Here is a 16,884-nt window from a genome sequence, read left to right as displayed (position 1 = left end):
ATAATAAAACACATAGAAAAAATAATAACACTGTAAATAACACATATTGGAATTTAATAATAATATTTATACAATATTACCGTATAAAATATTTGTTGAGTGTATGAAAAATTCTTACATCTTGTAAAAAAAATTACATGAAGATACATTGCATGAAGGTGCATCGCATTTCTCCGTCCCACTTATCAGACTGCGGACTGGCAGACATTTTCAAAGTATGCCTGGTGTGGTTAAAAAATGCACTACATACACATTGAAATGCACAGATTGGTGCATATGTGCGCAATTATAAATTTTTATAATAGTTAATTTTTTTTTTGTTTATTGTGTCTTCTCAATTATGTTTTTACAATGATCATGTACAGATTGTAACTATTAAGAGAACTTGTTAGTAATTGTTCATTAATGTATTAATATCGGATATTTATATATATAATTGTCTTAACATAAAAAATACATATAAAACTAGGATCCATGTTAGAATTGTACAAGGAATCTCTTAAATTTTTCGTGTCTAAAAATATTAAGATTTTCTAATCTTTTTAAACATTTTTTTAACAAATTCTTTTCATTTTAATTTCTCATAACTTTCCAAATATTAACCAGATAAAACCTGTGATACACATGAATTATTTTTAATGAAAAATAATCTATATTCTTAGGAAAATTATAACTGAAAAAAAAAGAATTAGTTATATGCTTATAAATTTGTAATTCATATACAATATAATACATGATCTAAATATTTTGCAACAAATTTCTTGTAAACTAAAGTACATCATTACATATGGGTAGAAGATGCAGTCTTTTAAGTTTCTTATGTTTCCCTATAGATTATAATTTGTTATAAGTTACTAATATTTTCTAACAAATTTTTTCATTTTGATGATTTTTTGAAATATTAAAAATCATCGATTAATGAAACTATAGTTAAATTGTCTATAATCAAAAATAGAATGTTTTAAGAAAAATCCAAAAACTTAAAAAAAACTTGACAACATATAAATTTATGATATGTTACAATATAACATGATTCAAACATTTTGTGATGGATTCATCATCGCAATTAAAGTGTCTATATTTAATTCACGATCACAAGGCCAATGCCAGATAATACGATTTTCAAACGTCTCTTTAAAATCTGCCTCAGCTTTAGGTGGTCTATTATATTGACCGTTTCGGATTTCATATTCCGTTACTTTAGTATATGGATTATAAACATAAAGTTCACCTGTTTTTCTGCTAATATGACGTGACCAAGGGTGGGCGATACTTTTTAAGAAAAGTACACTGTTGAATGGGGAATATATAGGTTCCGTGTCGTTTTCGTTGTCACGTTCTAAGAAATTTTTTTGCGACTCGAACGCATTAGATAATTTCACATTTCGAGATGGATGCGTGACACGCAATTTCCTTCCTATATTGGAAGTTAGCATGAACCTCTCTTTGGCGCGCACACATGCGTAGTCATTTGGAACTGGTTTCCACAATGCGTCGCAAAATTTCCTAGTTAATTTATACCTGTCGCAGATATTGTATAAAAATATTATCTATTATTAATACAATAGCATAATTTACTCATAATAAAATTTCTCTTTAGTAATTATATTCTATTTAACTTTGTGTTTATCTACTCCAATTTAATTTATAAAGACTATAAACTTTGTAAAATTGACTTACATATAAATATGTTAAAGAGAAATTATAAACACATTATAACATATGATTAATTTACTTTGTATTCAATGTTTAATGCTTTCTACTAACGTCGTTTAACTTTAATCTTAGCTTAACTCACTCTTTGTCTCCTTCTAACTGTTCCTTTAGAAAGAGACAAAGAATGAGTTAAGCTAAGATTAAAGTTAAGCGGCGTTGGTAGAAATGGCCATAAGACATGTTATTTATATTAACAGCTCAGAGCATGTTAGTGACAGTTTAGAATTTTCTATTACGCTTAATAAAAAAAAGAGATCTCTTACCTATCATATAAGTATCGTTTGCTAACATCTTCTCCACCAAGCATGTAAGCATCCAAGATATGTAATGCATGTGTCTTCAAGAAGCATTTATCCGTACATTTTGATTCATACACTAGTTCGGCGTATACCAGGGTATCAGGTGGCAGTTCTATTTTTACATCTCCAATCGATTCCCATTTGCCTCCTTTTATGTAGCGAAATACCTTTCTCCTTCCCAAACCTAAATAAAACGTAGCTGGTTTATCACAAGAATTAAAACCACAAGGCATGCAGAACCAATTGTATGGTTGATTTAATAATGTTTTTATGTTCTCAATCGTCAATATCTGTGCTTCGGATCCAAAGAAACATTCAGAACCGTTTAGAATCCCCCATATCTTATCTTGTGGTCTAACAATTTGCGGTCTCATGCGAGTTTTATTAGATATATCCCAATAATTCAGGCATTCCTTTCGCATATCCGCTTGTTTTGGCTCAGTCAGCATCGGATCTTCGCAAAAAGCCGCGATCTTTAAGAGGCCTATTATCTGTTTCTTTCCTAGAGCGTTATTGGAGCTTCTCAAGTATGTTACAAATGCCTTATCTGCTTCCAACACGTCGAGCGGCACCAGTTGAATTACATCATTGTTATCATCTTTTGTTAAAAGTAAATGATTAACATGAGAAAGATGATCTACTACCGCTTGTGTATCAAACTTTTTTCTTTTACATATTAAATAACGTTCTGAATTAGCTGGCCTAGAACTATTGGGCTTGAAGATGCAAATATATTCAAAACATCTGTACATTAGATAAACAAGTCCAACGCTAAAAGGAGTGAACAAATCAAACAATTTTGTTACAAAATGGCCACCTGGTCTCACTATCATTAATGCCACCAGACACTGACACAGATATAACTGCTTAGATAGAATTTCTTGTATGTTTTCTTGACCTTCCACGGAGAATCCTCCATCTGACATCATAAAATGCACACCTTTGCCATATGTGTGTTTCATTATCAAAGATCTAAATTCTTCTTGATTTTGTGGGTCAAATACATCTCCATTTTCTTTAGAACCATAAAAAGGATGAAAAGTTTCACATGGACCAGCAAAGAATTCATCCAATGTAAAGTCATTTTCGTTTTTTAAAGTGAATCCAAATCCTTTGGCATGCCATTTTTTTCTAGATAGAATATACTCGCTGAAACCACCCGGACCGGCACATACATCGGCAAAATACAGTAAATCATTGGGATGTAAATTCTTTGGGTCGGTAAACATAAAATTACATGCTTTGTTTATATTCGCCATTTTGACAGCCGCACGATTCAGAAAATTAGCAGTGCGAATCGTTTCATAAGGATTTGATCGAGTTCTTGCTTTACGCATCTCAACCTTGTCCAATTTGTCAAATACAGTTTTCGACATGATAATCTGCTCCAAAATTTCTGGATCGCAAAACATAGTTTCATCATCTATGGTGAGTTTTTTTGGTCCCAATTTTAACCAATCTCTTATATTTTCAGTTAGTGTATCAGAATGCACATTTGGTAACCATTCAATATCTTCTACAGCTTTTATTTCTTCTTCTTCAGGATTCCATTTAAGACTCGCTTCTTTTAGGCCTGGTACGTAGTGCCCAAATCCTCTTCGACCTCGTTGTGTAATTGCTTCTATTGGGTCTACACGACCTTGATCATCTTTTCCAAGACCTTTTCCTGGCTTGTATCCCATTTTTTTCATCATATTTTGAGCTTTTGAGGTATGAGATAGGTTATTTTTGCTGTCATAGATAAGCATATTATTAGCTAACTCAATTTCTGCAGTAGATTTTTCTTTCTTTATACTATCAATTGCATCTTCGCTCTTCAATTTTTTTCTTTTATTCCTATGTTTGCACATATTTTCACTGTAATTGCTAACATTCATTTCGTACTCATATTTTGGTAAATTACTGTATTGTTGATCGTTATTATCGTCAGACGAAGAGGAGGAAGAATGTCTAGACCTAGATATTTTTTTGTGACTTAAATAATTATCATCGTTATCAATAGCAGATATTATATTGCGCATCCCAGAGTAACTGGAATCACTTGGATGATCTTGAGAATAATTATTAAATGGATCTGTTGTTCTCAGTTTCATATCTTCATTACTTAAAACGCTATCTTCGTCCGTGCCTAAAAAAAAAGACAACAAATTAATTCAATTATAGTTTTGGAAATTTAGATCTAAATATACGAAAAAAGAAGCGTACAAATAGAAAATACTTACTGCTATCCATGTTTTCTATTGATGTCAGTTCTATTGACGTGATCAATTTTCTAACCTATATCAATCGACTGTGGATCAAATAAGTACAAGTTAGAGGCATATAAAAGAGAATTCGTTGGAAATTCAAAGGAATTATTATTAAAGAGCGATTAATATAAAAAAATAATATATACGTTTCCGTTAAACTTACGTAGAACACCGTACAAAATACACCTAATGTCGACAGAGATGGTGAGATTCATAGGGTGCGTTCCGTTTCATGCACGATGTGCGATTGCATAGAAGCATGGGGCATGGAGTTACCATAGGTTAAGGATGATTCGAAAATTCTACATGTGAGAATAGCACTGAATCAACCAATCAGAATAAAGAAATCTTTTCTTCTTTTGAATCTGATTGATCATTTAAATGGCCGCATTCAGCAGACTCAACCGCTAAGTAACAATCGAACATGATTGGTTTCTACTTTCAGGTCCGACCAATCAGCGTCGAATTACATCGGAAAATCTAGTAATGTTGCCCAATTGTTGAGTCTGCTGAATGCGGCCTATGCTACCTCATTCCACGAGTAAGATTTCCGAACACGACTAATGACATATTAAAAATAACTAATTTTTTCCAATCAATATTTTTTTATTTGAATTATATTTATAGAAAATTTGGATATATGGATTAACAAGAGTAAAAAATTTCTAAAGTCTATATTAAAATTCCAGATATTCTCTATTCATGAACCAATAGATAAAAAGCCAAATTTTTTGTTTTACTAACATGTCAGATTTAAATTCTCGCTATAGTTTTCCTCTATTTTTGTCAAGAAAAATTATATACACACAGAAACATTATAAAAATAATATATGCATATGTACTATTTCATATATATAGCATTGAATATTGTGATATTCACAGATATTGTAATCATTGGATAATCTTTACACTATAAAAAGACAAATTTAATTTTCGAAGATAGTAATTGAATTGATATCGAGTTATTATGCTATATATTCTGGATGGTTGATGTGAGACCAGCTCTTTGTACACATACCTGAATACATAGATGCAACACTGATGCTGAAACATTGATGATGCAACATTGTGTGAGAATAGGATGCAAATTATATTAATATACAGTACATCACATTTGAGGCTAATGGTTATCTGAGCAATATGTAATAAAAGAGATAAAACACAGGAGCAACATGATGTAGAGTGAGGAGAGATGCACGATCGGGACAACTGGATTACTCCTCCAAGTCCAGGTCCCCCAATTCTTCTTCCAAACCTTCTAAATCTTCCTCTATGAAGAGGTTTTCGTTAATAGCCACGGCTGCGGCACCCTCTTCCAGAGTCACTAGAATAGAAATTTTTGTATTAATTATCTAGCAATACATTATTATAACTAATATATTCGTTGTATATTCATGTTTTATTAGCAAGATTAAAAATTTCTTGAATATTTAGAAAAGCAATAATTGATGGATAATAAAGATAATAATAGTTATATAACAATTTATAGGCTTCTAAAATTCTATCATATCCTAATTTATACATAAATCACAATGCTTTTGAAATATTTACTAACAAACTATGAATATATTAATATCAAGTGATATAATTATAACCTGTAATATCCTTATTGTTATCAGTGACATTGTTGACCTTTAACCGATCTACAGTAGCCACAGTGATACCATTAGTATCAATTTCGCTAGCTTCAAAAGCAAGACGTTCCATATCGAGTTCTCTATATTGTACATCCTCGGAATCATCATCTTCGCGAACATAACTAGATATTGCTTCATCTCCTTCATCAATACCTACGATTTAAATAATAAATTAAATTTATTATAGAAAGAATTTAAACAAGTCATATCACTCGAACAATATCTTACCATCTCCAGTTGCAAGATCTGGATTGAAGTAAAACATTTCTCTTCCTGATATGCCAATTTGGCGACCAGCTTTATAATCATTTCTCTTCTTCTCTTCATCTTTGATGGCCTGTTCTTCTTTTTCTTTCAATTTTCTCTTTTTCCAAGCCAAGAATGTCTCCAATGTTATCTTGGTCTGTTGAAATTTTTTATTACATGAAAATATAATCAGAATATTGTGTTTTATGTCAAATTTAATTTTGCATTAAAAATTCCTACTTAATGTAATATTCATACTTGATTAGGTCCCAAATTAGCCCTTTCTTTTTCTATTAAATCTTCCAAGGATATTTCATTCTTCTTATCTTCCTTCTTTTTATCTTTCTTTAAAACAAATCCAGGAGGTAAAGCATGCCTATAAATACACTTCTGACCAGATGGACATTCCCAGAACCAACCATATTTTGCCTTTTCTACTGCTTCTAAGAAGTGTTTGCAGATCTAACAAGGAAAAGTATTTGACTTTATTTTTTTCTTGAACAAAATTTCAAATGAATTTTTATGAATTTAAAAAAAATGCTAATTAACTATTAACATAACTTACAATATCGGTAGTAGGACGATTGCCACCACCATGTTTTTTTTCTACAACTTCTTTCAGCTTATCTTCATCCCATTTATCCATTGTATCCTCTTCCTTATCATCATCTCTCATATCGCAATACAATGAACGTTTCTCTGCTTTTCGTTCAATACTCAAATCATGAGAGAATTTACATTTATCTCCCTTTGTACATTGTCCTTGTTTGAAAAATGCACACACAACAGACTTGGGATCTGTGCCTGTAAATATTGTTTTATCGTAGTGCTTTCTTTTTACTTGAAAAATACATCTATCTCGTAGTATTTCATAACTTCTTACTTCATCACCAAAGGTATATACGCAGTACCTTTATCTATTTTTTGTGTTTGAACTGGTTTAAAAATAAGTGCCAATTCTTTTTGCTCCTTTAGCTTTTTCTCTTTTTCCAATTTTTTGACATTAGGATCCTCGAGCTTCCGCGGATTTACGCCGCCCGATTTCACTTGTTTTTCAACTTGCTGAATAAACTTCTGCTGCTTGGCACCCTTTTTGTTTTTTATACCAAATGTTTTGTCCTTAAAAAAGAGAAAAAAGGTCTAAGTTTTAGTAAGAGCTTATTTCATACATATTAATAAATGATAGAATATAAATTATAATCACAGTTCCACAGGTTATTTAAGAGAAACATGTGGAAATCTAAAATTTTTTGGTTAGAGATGGAAAACGGAGCTCGCTTTTTACCTCAATAACCTTTTCTTTTTTCTTTTGATCCGCCTTTTTGCTCGGTGCCGGTGCCTTTTTCGGTGGCATTTTTTGACAAATTCGAGTTTCTTCTTGTCAATAGAAAACACCTAAAATTCTAAGAGAAATCACGAAAACTCCATTTTACTCTCAAATATTTTCCTATATGTATATCCCAGATCTCAGATAGTGGGAGATTATTTTTCTTCACGCATGCGCAATCACTCTTGCATGTATAGTAGCTATTTTTTATTTATATTAATAAAAAATGCAGATATATTACTTGAATTAATCAGAGTTTGATCAAAGTGATCCTTAAATTCGCGCAGAATGTTTTATTACACAAACTATAATGACACATATTTCTAACTAATCATTTCTTCTTCGAGCGCGCATTTCTTTCAATCACGATGGTAACTCTTGCTCGACAAAATTTCCTAAACATCTGTTTGATGAGCGAATCAAAGGTCATCTTCCGGTAGTGATAATTTTCTTTTGCGTGAAACGGGTGGTACCCGATTGACCACGTTGCCAATTGGCCAATTCAAAATAGAACTCTCTGATTGGTCAATCGTTGCTGGTTACCCTAGGCACAAGTCGATATAATTGGCTTGTGGTTAATAACAACGTGATCAAACGGGACGCTCCCGCGTGAACCTCTGAAGGAGGTTCACAAATCGTTGTGAACTTCAAGCTGGCAACTCGTCGTTTGCCATGCGGTAAAGTGTCTCTTCGTGTCCCGTCATTCATAGAGTAACGTGGCGAAAACACGATGGCAAAGTTTGATTTAACGTCTCGTATAGGTCAATATCTGGATCGCCACTTGGTATTTCCTTTGCTGGAATTCTTATCGGCGAAACAGGTACGATGTGAAAGCTAGACATTGCAATGCGTTATGATATTTTGGTTATGTCACATGTGGTGTGTTGCAGATTTACGACGAAGATGAGTTGTTGCAAGTGAAACTCAATATTCTCAGTAAAACAAATATGATTGACTATACCATTGACATTAGGAAACAGTTGTATCCGAATGTGGAAGTACCGGAGGTACACTTTACCGTAGTATACATATGCTATTAAGCATAAAATTATGCAATCATGTATGCGATGATTATAAGTTAGAGCAATGTGTTGCAGGAGATAAAAGCCAGACGTGCCGATGTACTCCAAGAGCTTAGTGTACTTCAGAATAATGTCTCTGTAGTCCTAGCTCTTATGAATAACGAGGAAGTTATGAAGAAGATGGAAAACATGCGTGATTCCAAAGCGCTTAATAATTATCTCACTCAAGAATCAGATGTGAGTAGAATATACTACATTAAATGATAAAAATATATATCATCTAATATATATCAATTAATAAAATGATAAAATATTGGGAATAAAAACTAATTTTATTGATTTTATGATCTAATTTTATTTATATTTTATAGTTTAGGGTAGAAATGATGGATAGCTTTGTAAAGCTAGCAAAATATCGCTATGAGTGTGGCAATTATTCTGTCTCTACATCATATTTATACTTTTATATGCTGATTATGCCTCCTACTGATAAGGTATTAATTTTTTATAAGTTAAGATATATATATATATATATATATATATATATATATATAATATGCTAAGTTAAAAATATATATTTAATTTAATTTAATTTTTTTTTTCAGAATTACTTGAATGTCTTGTGGGGAAAATTGGCATCAGAGATTCTTGTACAAAATTGGGAAACAGCACTGGAGGATGTAAACAAATTACGAGAATATATTGACAGTAATGTTATTGGTAATTCACTGCAAGTATTGCAACAACGCACATGGCTCATTCACTGGAGTCTGTTTGTGTTCTTCAATCATGTGAAGGGCAGAGATCTGATTATCGAGATGTTTCTTTATCGGCCACAGTATGTACAATTAAAAAAAGATGTTAATATTTTTAATAAATTGGTTTAGAAAGAAGCTAAGAGATGCTTATATTTTGTTACAGTTATTTAAATGCTATTCAAACAATGTGTCCACACATACTCCGTTACTTGGCTGCTGCAGTTATTGTCAATCGTTCCCGGCGTTCTATTTTAAAGGATCTTGTAAAAGTGATACAGCAGGTTTGAACCTTGAAATCTTATTTCTTTAAATGGAGCATATATACAAATTTATCACTCATTATTATTTGTAATCAAGCTTTTTCTGGTAAATAGTGAATTCTGATTAAGAAAATTTGTAAAAAAAAAGAGAAAATATGTTTAATTAAATTTTTGTTAAGAAAAAATAGGATTCCAAATTTGTGGAATTTATAAGAAATAAGAAATTGCATGATTTTTAATACATTACATATAAATGAAATGCTCTATATGCAGATAAGGAACGATATTTAATATTTAACTAAAATTTTTATTTTTACATAATAGGAATCTTATACCTATCGAGATCCCATCACAGAATTTCTTGAGCACTTGTATGTTAATTTCGATTTTGATGGCGCTCGGCAGAAATTACAAGAATGCCAGACTGTTGTCTTTAACGATTTCTTTTTAATCGCTTTACTGAATGAATTTGTAGAAAATGCACGATTGATGATTTTCGAGACATTCTGCAGAATTCATCAATGTATTAGTATTCAGTATGTAATTTTTCTACATTTTTGCATTATTGAAACATAAAAACATACAATTAAATTATTTTTATCTAATTTATAGGATGCTTGCGGAAAAATTGAATATGAAGGCGGATGTAGCAGAATGCTGGATTGTGAATTTAATTCGTAATGCACGCTTAGATGCTAAGATCGACAGCAAATTGGGACACGTAGTAATGGGCGGGCAGCCCGCATCGCCATATCAGCAATTGGTCGAGAAGATCGAGACTTTGAGTGTGCGAAGCGAGGCATTAGAGAATTTAATTGAGAGAAAACTAAAAGCAAAGAATCAAGACTCAGTAAGTATAGTGTGGAACTAACAGAGGTCAGTATCATTCACAATCATATTACGCGCGGTGTCATATTTACTTAATGTATAACTTGTTGCAATAAACAAAAAAAAAAGTTTTATACATTTGGATTATTACATTTTGATATACATACTAACATACAATCATAAACATTAACTCAATGTTTCAAACATAATAATTCATTTAATTAAATCTAAAATCTAAAAAAAGCTTTTGTAATTAATATATCATTTCAAAGCATGTGTGTGTCTATTGTATTGTCTTCATATATAAGTGCAAGTTATATTGAACAATCATTTCTTTGTTATACCTTTGTTAATTAGGTTAAAGATGAGATTTTATATATAACATCGTTTTGCTGCACAATCGTTAATCGTATAAAAGTTTGATATTTTGAAATGTGTTTTCCTTGCATTTGTACGAATTTTTCAAACGATTTCTTTTTTCATTTCAGTATCAACACTCGTGGAATTTAGATTTATGACAACTTTATACATGGAAAAGCAATATCCAAAAGGAGTATTCCATCTTTAACTGTAGCAGTAATATGACTTGAGACAATTTGTCTCTTAAGTCTAAAAAATGACATTATGAATGATATATGTATATTTATTTGCTGCTATTTTGTTAATTTTTGGAATTGTCTCTATCTATATTGTACAACAAATAATACATCTAAAACATTTTATATGAGAAAATATTACATCAGTACACAATGTCCATATCTCCATAAATCACACTTTTAGCTTAAGACTACAAATTAGTTTTTGTCTTATACTTACAATATTCTATGCTAATATACAAAGTTCTCAAAAAGTAAAAAAAAGTTAGATTTCATTTAATTAAGAATTTCAAACACTTATAGTTTCCATTCATTAAATGTCAATGGTTTTGTTTGTCGTTTTGGTTGTTATTTTCTTATGTAATGTATAAGACTCATTGCTATTTGCTAATCATAAATGTTATGTTTTGTTAATATATTGTATATATTACATTATATTATAATATATTATATAGTTAATATATTATATTTCATGTGATTGTATATATATATAATTACGTGAAACATAAATATAATTATGTGTAAAATGGTAATTATATACATGTTATAATATATTAACAATATATATAACATTTATGATTAGAATTACAACTTTATTGTATTGCGAAATATTATTGATTTGTTATATATGAAGGTAAAAAATTACATCCTGTATATGCACCATGATCAATACAATATGTCAGAATACTTCTCCAATATGGGTCCGAAGCGAGTAATTTTGGATTTCCCAAAATAATGAGCAAAGCTCGAGCACGAGTAATCGCAACATTAAGTCTTTTCGGCGAAGCGATGAATCCTAGAGTATACTTAATGTCCTCGTCAACTAAATTATTACATGATCTGACAGTTGATAGAATAATTACATTTCTTTCTTGGCCTTGAAATCCTTCTACACTGCTGATTTTTGGTAATTTAAGATCTAATTCCAATAACAGATCTCTAATTTGCAGTACCTTCATTGGGAGAAAAAGAAAAAATATATTGAAGATTTTTGTAATAAGTGAGAAAATTTTTCAAAATATCTGTTTACCTGCTTCTGATAAGGAGTTATAATTCCTATGTCATCCGATTTAAGTCCATATTTGTATAGTTTTAATAAATAGAGGTAGACTTGTGTTGCTTCTTCAAGATTATACCAACTTGGACTCTCAGTATCTCGATGGTTTTCACCATTGACCCCGTGGAAAATTATGGCCGGTGGTGATCCGTCTCTCTCAGGTAGTTCCGTTCTCAACATTTCCAATAGTTTAGCTTCTTTACTGTTTTCAGATGATATCTAAAAAATTAATTGCAGTTAATTATAACGAAAGATAGAGTTTAGATAATTCGTACATACATACTTGCGATTGTAATTCTGAATCATAAAACAGCGAATTTGGTAGCTCCAATATCTCCGGTAAACTTCGATAGTTCATAATGAGTTTTGTGACGAGCCTAGGATCGTAACAAGATTCCTCGAATCCTTCTGGATCTCTCTGGTAAGGAAATTGTTGCAATAGTCTCGATAGGAACGATTCGCTCAATCCAAAATGTATCGCTAATTTACTCTGTGTGACGGGTCCGAGTTGCATTGGATCGCCCGCGAGGATCACCTGGCCATGCTCGGAATGAATGAAATTTAGGGGAATCATGATCTCCGGCTCGGTTGCTTGACCTGCCTCGTCGACTAGGACATGCGAGAAATGTCCACGGGGAAAACCCATGTTATATAGTACTCCCAGAGTACTGCAGGTGCCAACAGTAATTCTATGACGACCCAGAACCGACATGGTACAGTTCATTTTCGGTCCATCTTCGCGACAATAAAAACGATTGGACGTACCTTCTGCGGCTAATTCTGCCGTAGCGCAATAAGGTAATAATTTTTCAGGAATAGAATCATCATCCAAGCAATGATGAGCTATCAACCGAACCTATAAAATGGATATACAATGAGTACAAGTAGTACAAAAATACAAGTAATACAAGTAATAAAAGATAAAATATTTAACAATGATCTGACATGACTTTCTCTTTGTGTCTCGCATTTTTACTTTCAAGCGATCAGGAAATTGTAAAAATTGTAATAATTTTGCAAATAGAAATTTAATTATTGAGAAAATAAATATATAATTAGTAGGATTTAAATATCATGCCAGATCATGTTAAATGTTAAATGATAAGATTTACACAAAAAAAGTCGTACCAAATCACCAGGCTTAAGTATGTTGCTATCCAACAAGCGTTCTGTGATTAAATTTGCCGAACTGTTTGATGGAGTTGCTACAAGAAGTCTGCTTTCAGGTATCACAGCAAGAATTTGTAAAATCGTCTCGCACAAAGTCACTGTTTTTCCTGTTCCAGGTGGGCCAAATATTATATAGGGTAATGGACGCGCTAATCCCTGTATTATATTCTTTACAGCTTCTTTTTGATAATAATTTAATTTTTTATTGAACCAATTTAATTTTCGTTTTTTTATCTGAGCAATATATGATTCTATTTCATTATCAATGATCGTTTCATCCATTTTTCTTGAAATTGTGGTATTAGCAATGTTAGTTTTACTATCATTGGTATTCCTTGATAAATTTGTTTTAAAATTCTGATTTGTTTCTATTTTCACATTCGACATTTGTGTTTCTTTGAATGATGATGATTCAGTGGGTTTATTGGAGAAAAGCCTATCTGCTACTGACATTTTTGAAGACATTTTGATTATATCATCAGAGTCTGTATCATTAATAGAAGTTATATTGTTAGAGGAGACCGATACATTGTGTTTGTGATAAACTTGCGTATGATTAGGCTTTTTCTTGATGTCATATTCTTCCAAATAAAACTGTGGCTCTTTTTGCACCACTTTGGTAGGAAACAGAAAATCAGATCCGAGACGATTGAGAGCTAAGTTAACAGCATTGTGACAACGATGAATAGTAGTCTGTGAGCATTTAAATGTTATATGACAAGCTTCTCTATTGTACTCTTGATGAAATTTTTCATTAAATTTTAAAAAAATCTCGGTGCCTGTGATTCTGTGAATAAAACCTTCGTATTTTAGCTCTCCTAAAAAAAAGAAATTAAAGGCATAAGCATCATATATATCTTACAATATAATCTATTAAAAATAATCTTACAATTACTTTTTAAATCTCGATAATGTGTGTGTGTGTGTGTGTGTGTTTATATATATATATATATATATGTTTGAGCTGTTTGTAAATTATTTTTATGCATATAAGTTGATATAAAAAAGTAGAAATTTATTAAGTCTTTTAAATATATTACCTTGAGAGCTATCCCATTTGAAAGATACTATAGCTCTATCACCAACAAGAAGAGAAGGTCGTTTTTCCGCTAATCCTGGCACTTCGAGTACGAGATAATCCCTGTGTCGTCGCATGACTGCACTTTCCATACTGTATTGTTGCAAATTGAGTATTTGACTTATTTCCTCAAGATATAATAAGGCGTGGAAACGTTCCTTATATATTTCAAAAGAAAGAGGTTTCAGAAGACAAGGTATCTGATTTCCAATAGCGACTTCTTGTTCAATTTGTGATTTTTCGCTCTGTATGGTATTCAAAACCGCGTTCCAAATGTATTGAGGTATTTTGAATATTCCGTTACGCACTTGGATAAATGCAGGTGATTTATACGGCTTTATACCAGGGATACATGTAGTCTCATTTAATTCGTTCAAATCAGCTATATTAATTTTATGGCTATATTTTTGTTTAACAGACCCGGAATCAGTCTTTTGTGAAATTTTTTTCGCATTAACAGTTATATGAAACATTCTACCAATTTTGAAATCTTTAAAGTTAAAGATAAACAGCTCCTCGGATATGCCGATAAATTGTGCTTTACATTTAAATGTATATGTAACATTCTTAGAAGGATTTATTATTGTATTTTTATTGATCGGCGATTCTAATGACAGCTGAGACACAGTCTTTTGTGACATAAAGGAGCCATCTTTCAACATATGAGCATAACTGCCATTATTTTGTATAGAAACTGTCAAAGTGCTTTCTTCTTCTATATTCAAATTGAATTCTAAATTATCATCTATAACAATGCCATATTTGTTTTGTAGCAAGTCATTGGTATCTGATAATGTTGGAGAGAAATTAATCGCGACTGGTAATTCAGTGAATTTCTTTGAAGGCTGGAAAAAAAAGATAAAATAAAAATACTTAGAAATTTATATTATATGTAAATATATATGTATATATATAATACAATAATTAAATTTTCTTGCCTGAATTAACGGAACAATAGTTATTGATCTCCAACTATATTGTCCTTGATCACTTTCTATGCTTTCGCTCACCACTTTATCACCAATGTGAGGAATATAACCTGGTTCACATGCGCGCTTATGAAATATCACATGCTTATCGATTATCCCTACTTCGTTTTGTCGATCATATTTCGATATTACTCCAATGTCTAGTTTAGATCGTAATGATTTGATTCTATCCACCTCTAAGACTTCACCACTCAAATCTGTGGAATTGCTATTTACTTCGACAAAGGACTCTATTGTTAACCAATCGCCAATCATGGGAATAAAGTCAGATTGTACTTTGCTTAAGTCAATACGAATATTATACGGTTCAACAACAGCAATTCGGCCTTCGCGTTTTGTTACTTTGGCGACTATATTTCTTTCTATCATATGAGTGTGAACTATGTCTTTCTCTGACCTTGCATTTGCATTATCCCAAGTATCATCTATTGTATAGATAATTTTTCGTACTTTCGGTTCCGCGTTCGGATCTCGTAGATACATCAAGTAGTAAATTTTATCACCTACTTTCAGGTTGCTGGTCATGTCATCATTTTTTTCGTATGTATAACAATCATCTATGACAACATGGTTACTATCGACATAAGTGATACTTCCTGTTTTGTAATAACATCCTTCTTTATTCAATATATTTTTTTCCTTTGTATTTTCTTTTTCCCCTGCATCCACCAAATCCACATTTCTCTTTGCATGTTCTATGCGAGATATGACATCATCTATATCTTCTTCCTTAGGTTTATTCATATACACATAGTTAAGAGCATATTGAAATCCGTTATAAATTAACGACAGCATATTTAACTTCTCTGACTCCTATCTAAGTACCTGTAGATGTAAATCAATAGGAGATCTAAGTAATTTGCATTTGATGTAAATAATTCATATAAAATAGTCCATATAAAAATAAAATTAAAAAAAAACAAAAACAAAAAGAGCATAAATAGTAAAAGAAAAAGAAAAAATAAGCATTTACCGATCTATGGGCTGATATCTCCACTCTGTTGCCTTAAGATAATCTAATTCTTTCCGCAAGGATTGTACACGCTTGGCATGCAGTTCTTTGAGGAATTGTTTGCGCTGCTTCTGCTCCTGTAATTCGGCTTTCATCTGATTTAAAATCTTAGATGTTTGAGTTGCACTAGATGTCAGTTCCGAGTCCTGTGATTCCGGTGTTCTCTGTCCCGTTGAGTGTCCCAAAGTGCTCGGTGATAAGGTAGATGAATTCATAATTCAAATTGTAGATCGAATCACGTTTGCATCTTGTCACGATATTAACTTAACCTTTAATGAGAGCTTCACAATACTGTATGATATATTTATGTAAGGGAATTAGTCGTGTACACTCTTTGTACAAAACGACGATGTTATATAAAATGCGAATATTTTAATGAAAAATAGGATTCTTTAAAGACGCAAGAGAAGTACACTTCAAAATTCTACGCCATTCTTTCTCAAGGTTACGTTCGAAAATCCATTCTTCAGAGTACAGTAGCTTTTGATTGGCTAATCACAGCAAAAGATTTCTTCGCTCTGATTGGTCAATCGAATAGGAGTATGATTAATAAATTTTTGAACGCAAATAGGCAAATTTAAAATATTCAAATTTCATGTTGATAGAACATATGATCATGATTACATGTATTGAACGATTG

The 16,884-nt window shown here is 31.6% G+C and overlaps 4 protein-coding genes across 8 annotated transcripts; 1 reads left to right on the top strand and 3 right to left on the bottom strand.

The window, feature by feature from the left end:
* Positions 1-37: 37 nt before the first annotated feature.
* Positions 38-4,529, bottom strand: Cmtr1 (Cap methyltransferase 1). Of its 4 annotated transcripts, none has more exons than XM_083079774.1 (5): positions 4,428-4,529; positions 4,238-4,305; positions 1,980-4,143; positions 1,232-1,521; positions 38-221 (listed from the first exon to the last, which is right to left on the bottom strand). In XM_083079774.1, the coding sequence occupies exons 2-5, from the start codon at positions 4,245-4,247 to the stop codon at positions 211-213; spliced, it is 2,475 nt and encodes an 824-aa protein (XP_082935900.1). In that variant the 5' UTR covers positions 4,248-4,305; positions 4,428-4,529; the 3' UTR covers positions 38-210. The 4 variants fall into 4 exon arrangements, with proteins under 4 accessions (XP_082935900.1, XP_082935899.1, XP_082935898.1 ...); XM_083079773.1 differs by lacking the exon at positions 38-221 and adding an exon at positions 328-673; XM_083079772.1 differs by lacking the exon at positions 38-221 and adding an exon at positions 706-827.
* Positions 4,530-5,221: 692 nt separating this feature from the next.
* On the bottom strand, positions 5,222-7,720 carry LOC145960373 (zinc finger CCCH domain-containing protein 15 homolog). The gene is made up of 7 exons (XM_083079775.1): positions 7,433-7,720; positions 7,059-7,266; positions 6,713-6,951; positions 6,406-6,609; positions 6,130-6,304; positions 5,860-6,054; positions 5,222-5,588 (listed from the first exon to the last, which is right to left on the bottom strand). Exons 1-7 carry the CDS (start codon positions 7,499-7,501, stop codon positions 5,479-5,481), a joined length of 1,200 nt encoding a protein of 399 aa, XP_082935901.1. The 5' UTR covers positions 7,502-7,720; the 3' UTR covers positions 5,222-5,478.
* Positions 7,721-8,095: 375 nt separating this feature from the next.
* On the top strand, positions 8,096-11,064 carry Eif3e (eukaryotic translation initiation factor 3 subunit E). 2 transcript variants are annotated; one of them, XM_083079643.1, is made up of 9 exons: positions 8,096-8,294; positions 8,365-8,481; positions 8,572-8,733; positions 8,868-8,990; positions 9,102-9,334; positions 9,418-9,535; positions 9,839-10,050; positions 10,127-10,390; positions 10,831-11,064. In XM_083079643.1, the coding sequence occupies exons 1-8, from the start codon at positions 8,205-8,207 to the stop codon at positions 10,383-10,385; spliced, it is 1,314 nt and encodes a 437-aa protein (XP_082935769.1). In that variant the 5' UTR covers positions 8,096-8,204; the 3' UTR covers positions 10,386-10,390; positions 10,831-11,064. The 2 variants fall into 2 exon arrangements, with proteins under 2 accessions (XP_082935769.1, XP_082935768.1); XM_083079642.1 differs by having other exon boundaries at positions 8,097-8,294; positions 10,127-10,364.
* Positions 9,783-16,342, bottom strand: Armi (probable RNA helicase armitage). Its single transcript, XM_083079641.1, has 7 exons — positions 16,206-16,342; positions 15,182-16,057; positions 14,206-15,088; positions 13,124-13,983; positions 12,279-12,851; positions 11,969-12,214; positions 9,783-11,891 (listed from the first exon to the last, which is right to left on the bottom strand). The coding sequence occupies exons 2-7, from the start codon at positions 16,025-16,027 to the stop codon at positions 11,550-11,552; spliced, it is 3,750 nt and encodes a 1,249-aa protein (XP_082935767.1). The 5' UTR covers positions 16,028-16,057; positions 16,206-16,342; the 3' UTR covers positions 9,783-11,549.
* Between the last annotated feature and the right edge of the window lie 542 nt (positions 16,343-16,884).

Source organism: Camponotus vicinus, unplaced genomic scaffold (genome assembly GCF_025532165.1).
Source record: "Camponotus vicinus isolate PSW18456_S1 unplaced genomic scaffold, iyCamVici1.0 SCAF_10, whole genome shotgun sequence".
NCBI lineage: Eukaryota > Metazoa > Arthropoda > Insecta > Hymenoptera > Formicidae > Camponotus > Camponotus vicinus.
This window is presented reverse-complemented; position numbering and strand designations above follow the sequence as displayed.

Excerpts from the sequence above, each read along its gene's own strand:
- Cmtr1 (XM_083079771.1), bottom strand. Across the intron at positions 1,522-1,979 it reads AAACGATACTTATATGATAG|GTATAAATTAACTAGGAAAT; the intron begins GTAAGAGATCTC and ends TATCTGCGACAG.
- Eif3e (XM_083079642.1), top strand. The coding sequence starts at position 8,205 with ATGGCAAAGTTTGATTTAACGTCTCGTATAGGTCAATATCTGGATCGC. Across the intron at positions 8,734-8,867 it reads ATCTCACTCAAGAATCAGAT|TTTAGGGTAGAAATGATGGA; the intron begins GTGAGTAGAATA and ends TATATTTTATAG. Across the intron at positions 10,051-10,126 it reads CATCAATGTATTAGTATTCA|GATGCTTGCGGAAAAATTGA; the intron begins GTATGTAATTTT and ends TCTAATTTATAG.
- LOC145960373 (XM_083079775.1), bottom strand. The coding sequence starts at position 7,501 with ATGCCACCGAAAAAGGCACCGGCACCGAGCAAAAAGGCGGATCAAAAG. Across the intron at positions 7,267-7,432 it reads AAAAAGAAAAGGTTATTGAG|GACAAAACATTTGGTATAAA; the intron begins GTAAAAAGCGAG and ends CTCTTTTTTAAG. Across the intron at positions 6,305-6,405 it reads CTAATTTGGGACCTAATCAA|ACCAAGATAACATTGGAGAC; the intron begins GTATGAATATTA and ends AAATTTCAACAG.
- Armi (XM_083079641.1), bottom strand. The coding sequence starts at position 16,027 with ATGCTGTCGTTAATTTATAACGGATTTCAATATGCTCTTAACTATGTG. Across the intron at positions 15,089-15,181 it reads CTATTGTTCCGTTAATTCAG|CCTTCAAAGAAATTCACTGA; the intron begins GCAAGAAAATTT and ends TTTTTTTTCCAG. Across the intron at positions 12,852-13,123 it reads TACTTAAGCCTGGTGATTTG|GTTCGGTTGATAGCTCATCA; the intron begins GTACGACTTTTT and ends TCCATTTTATAG.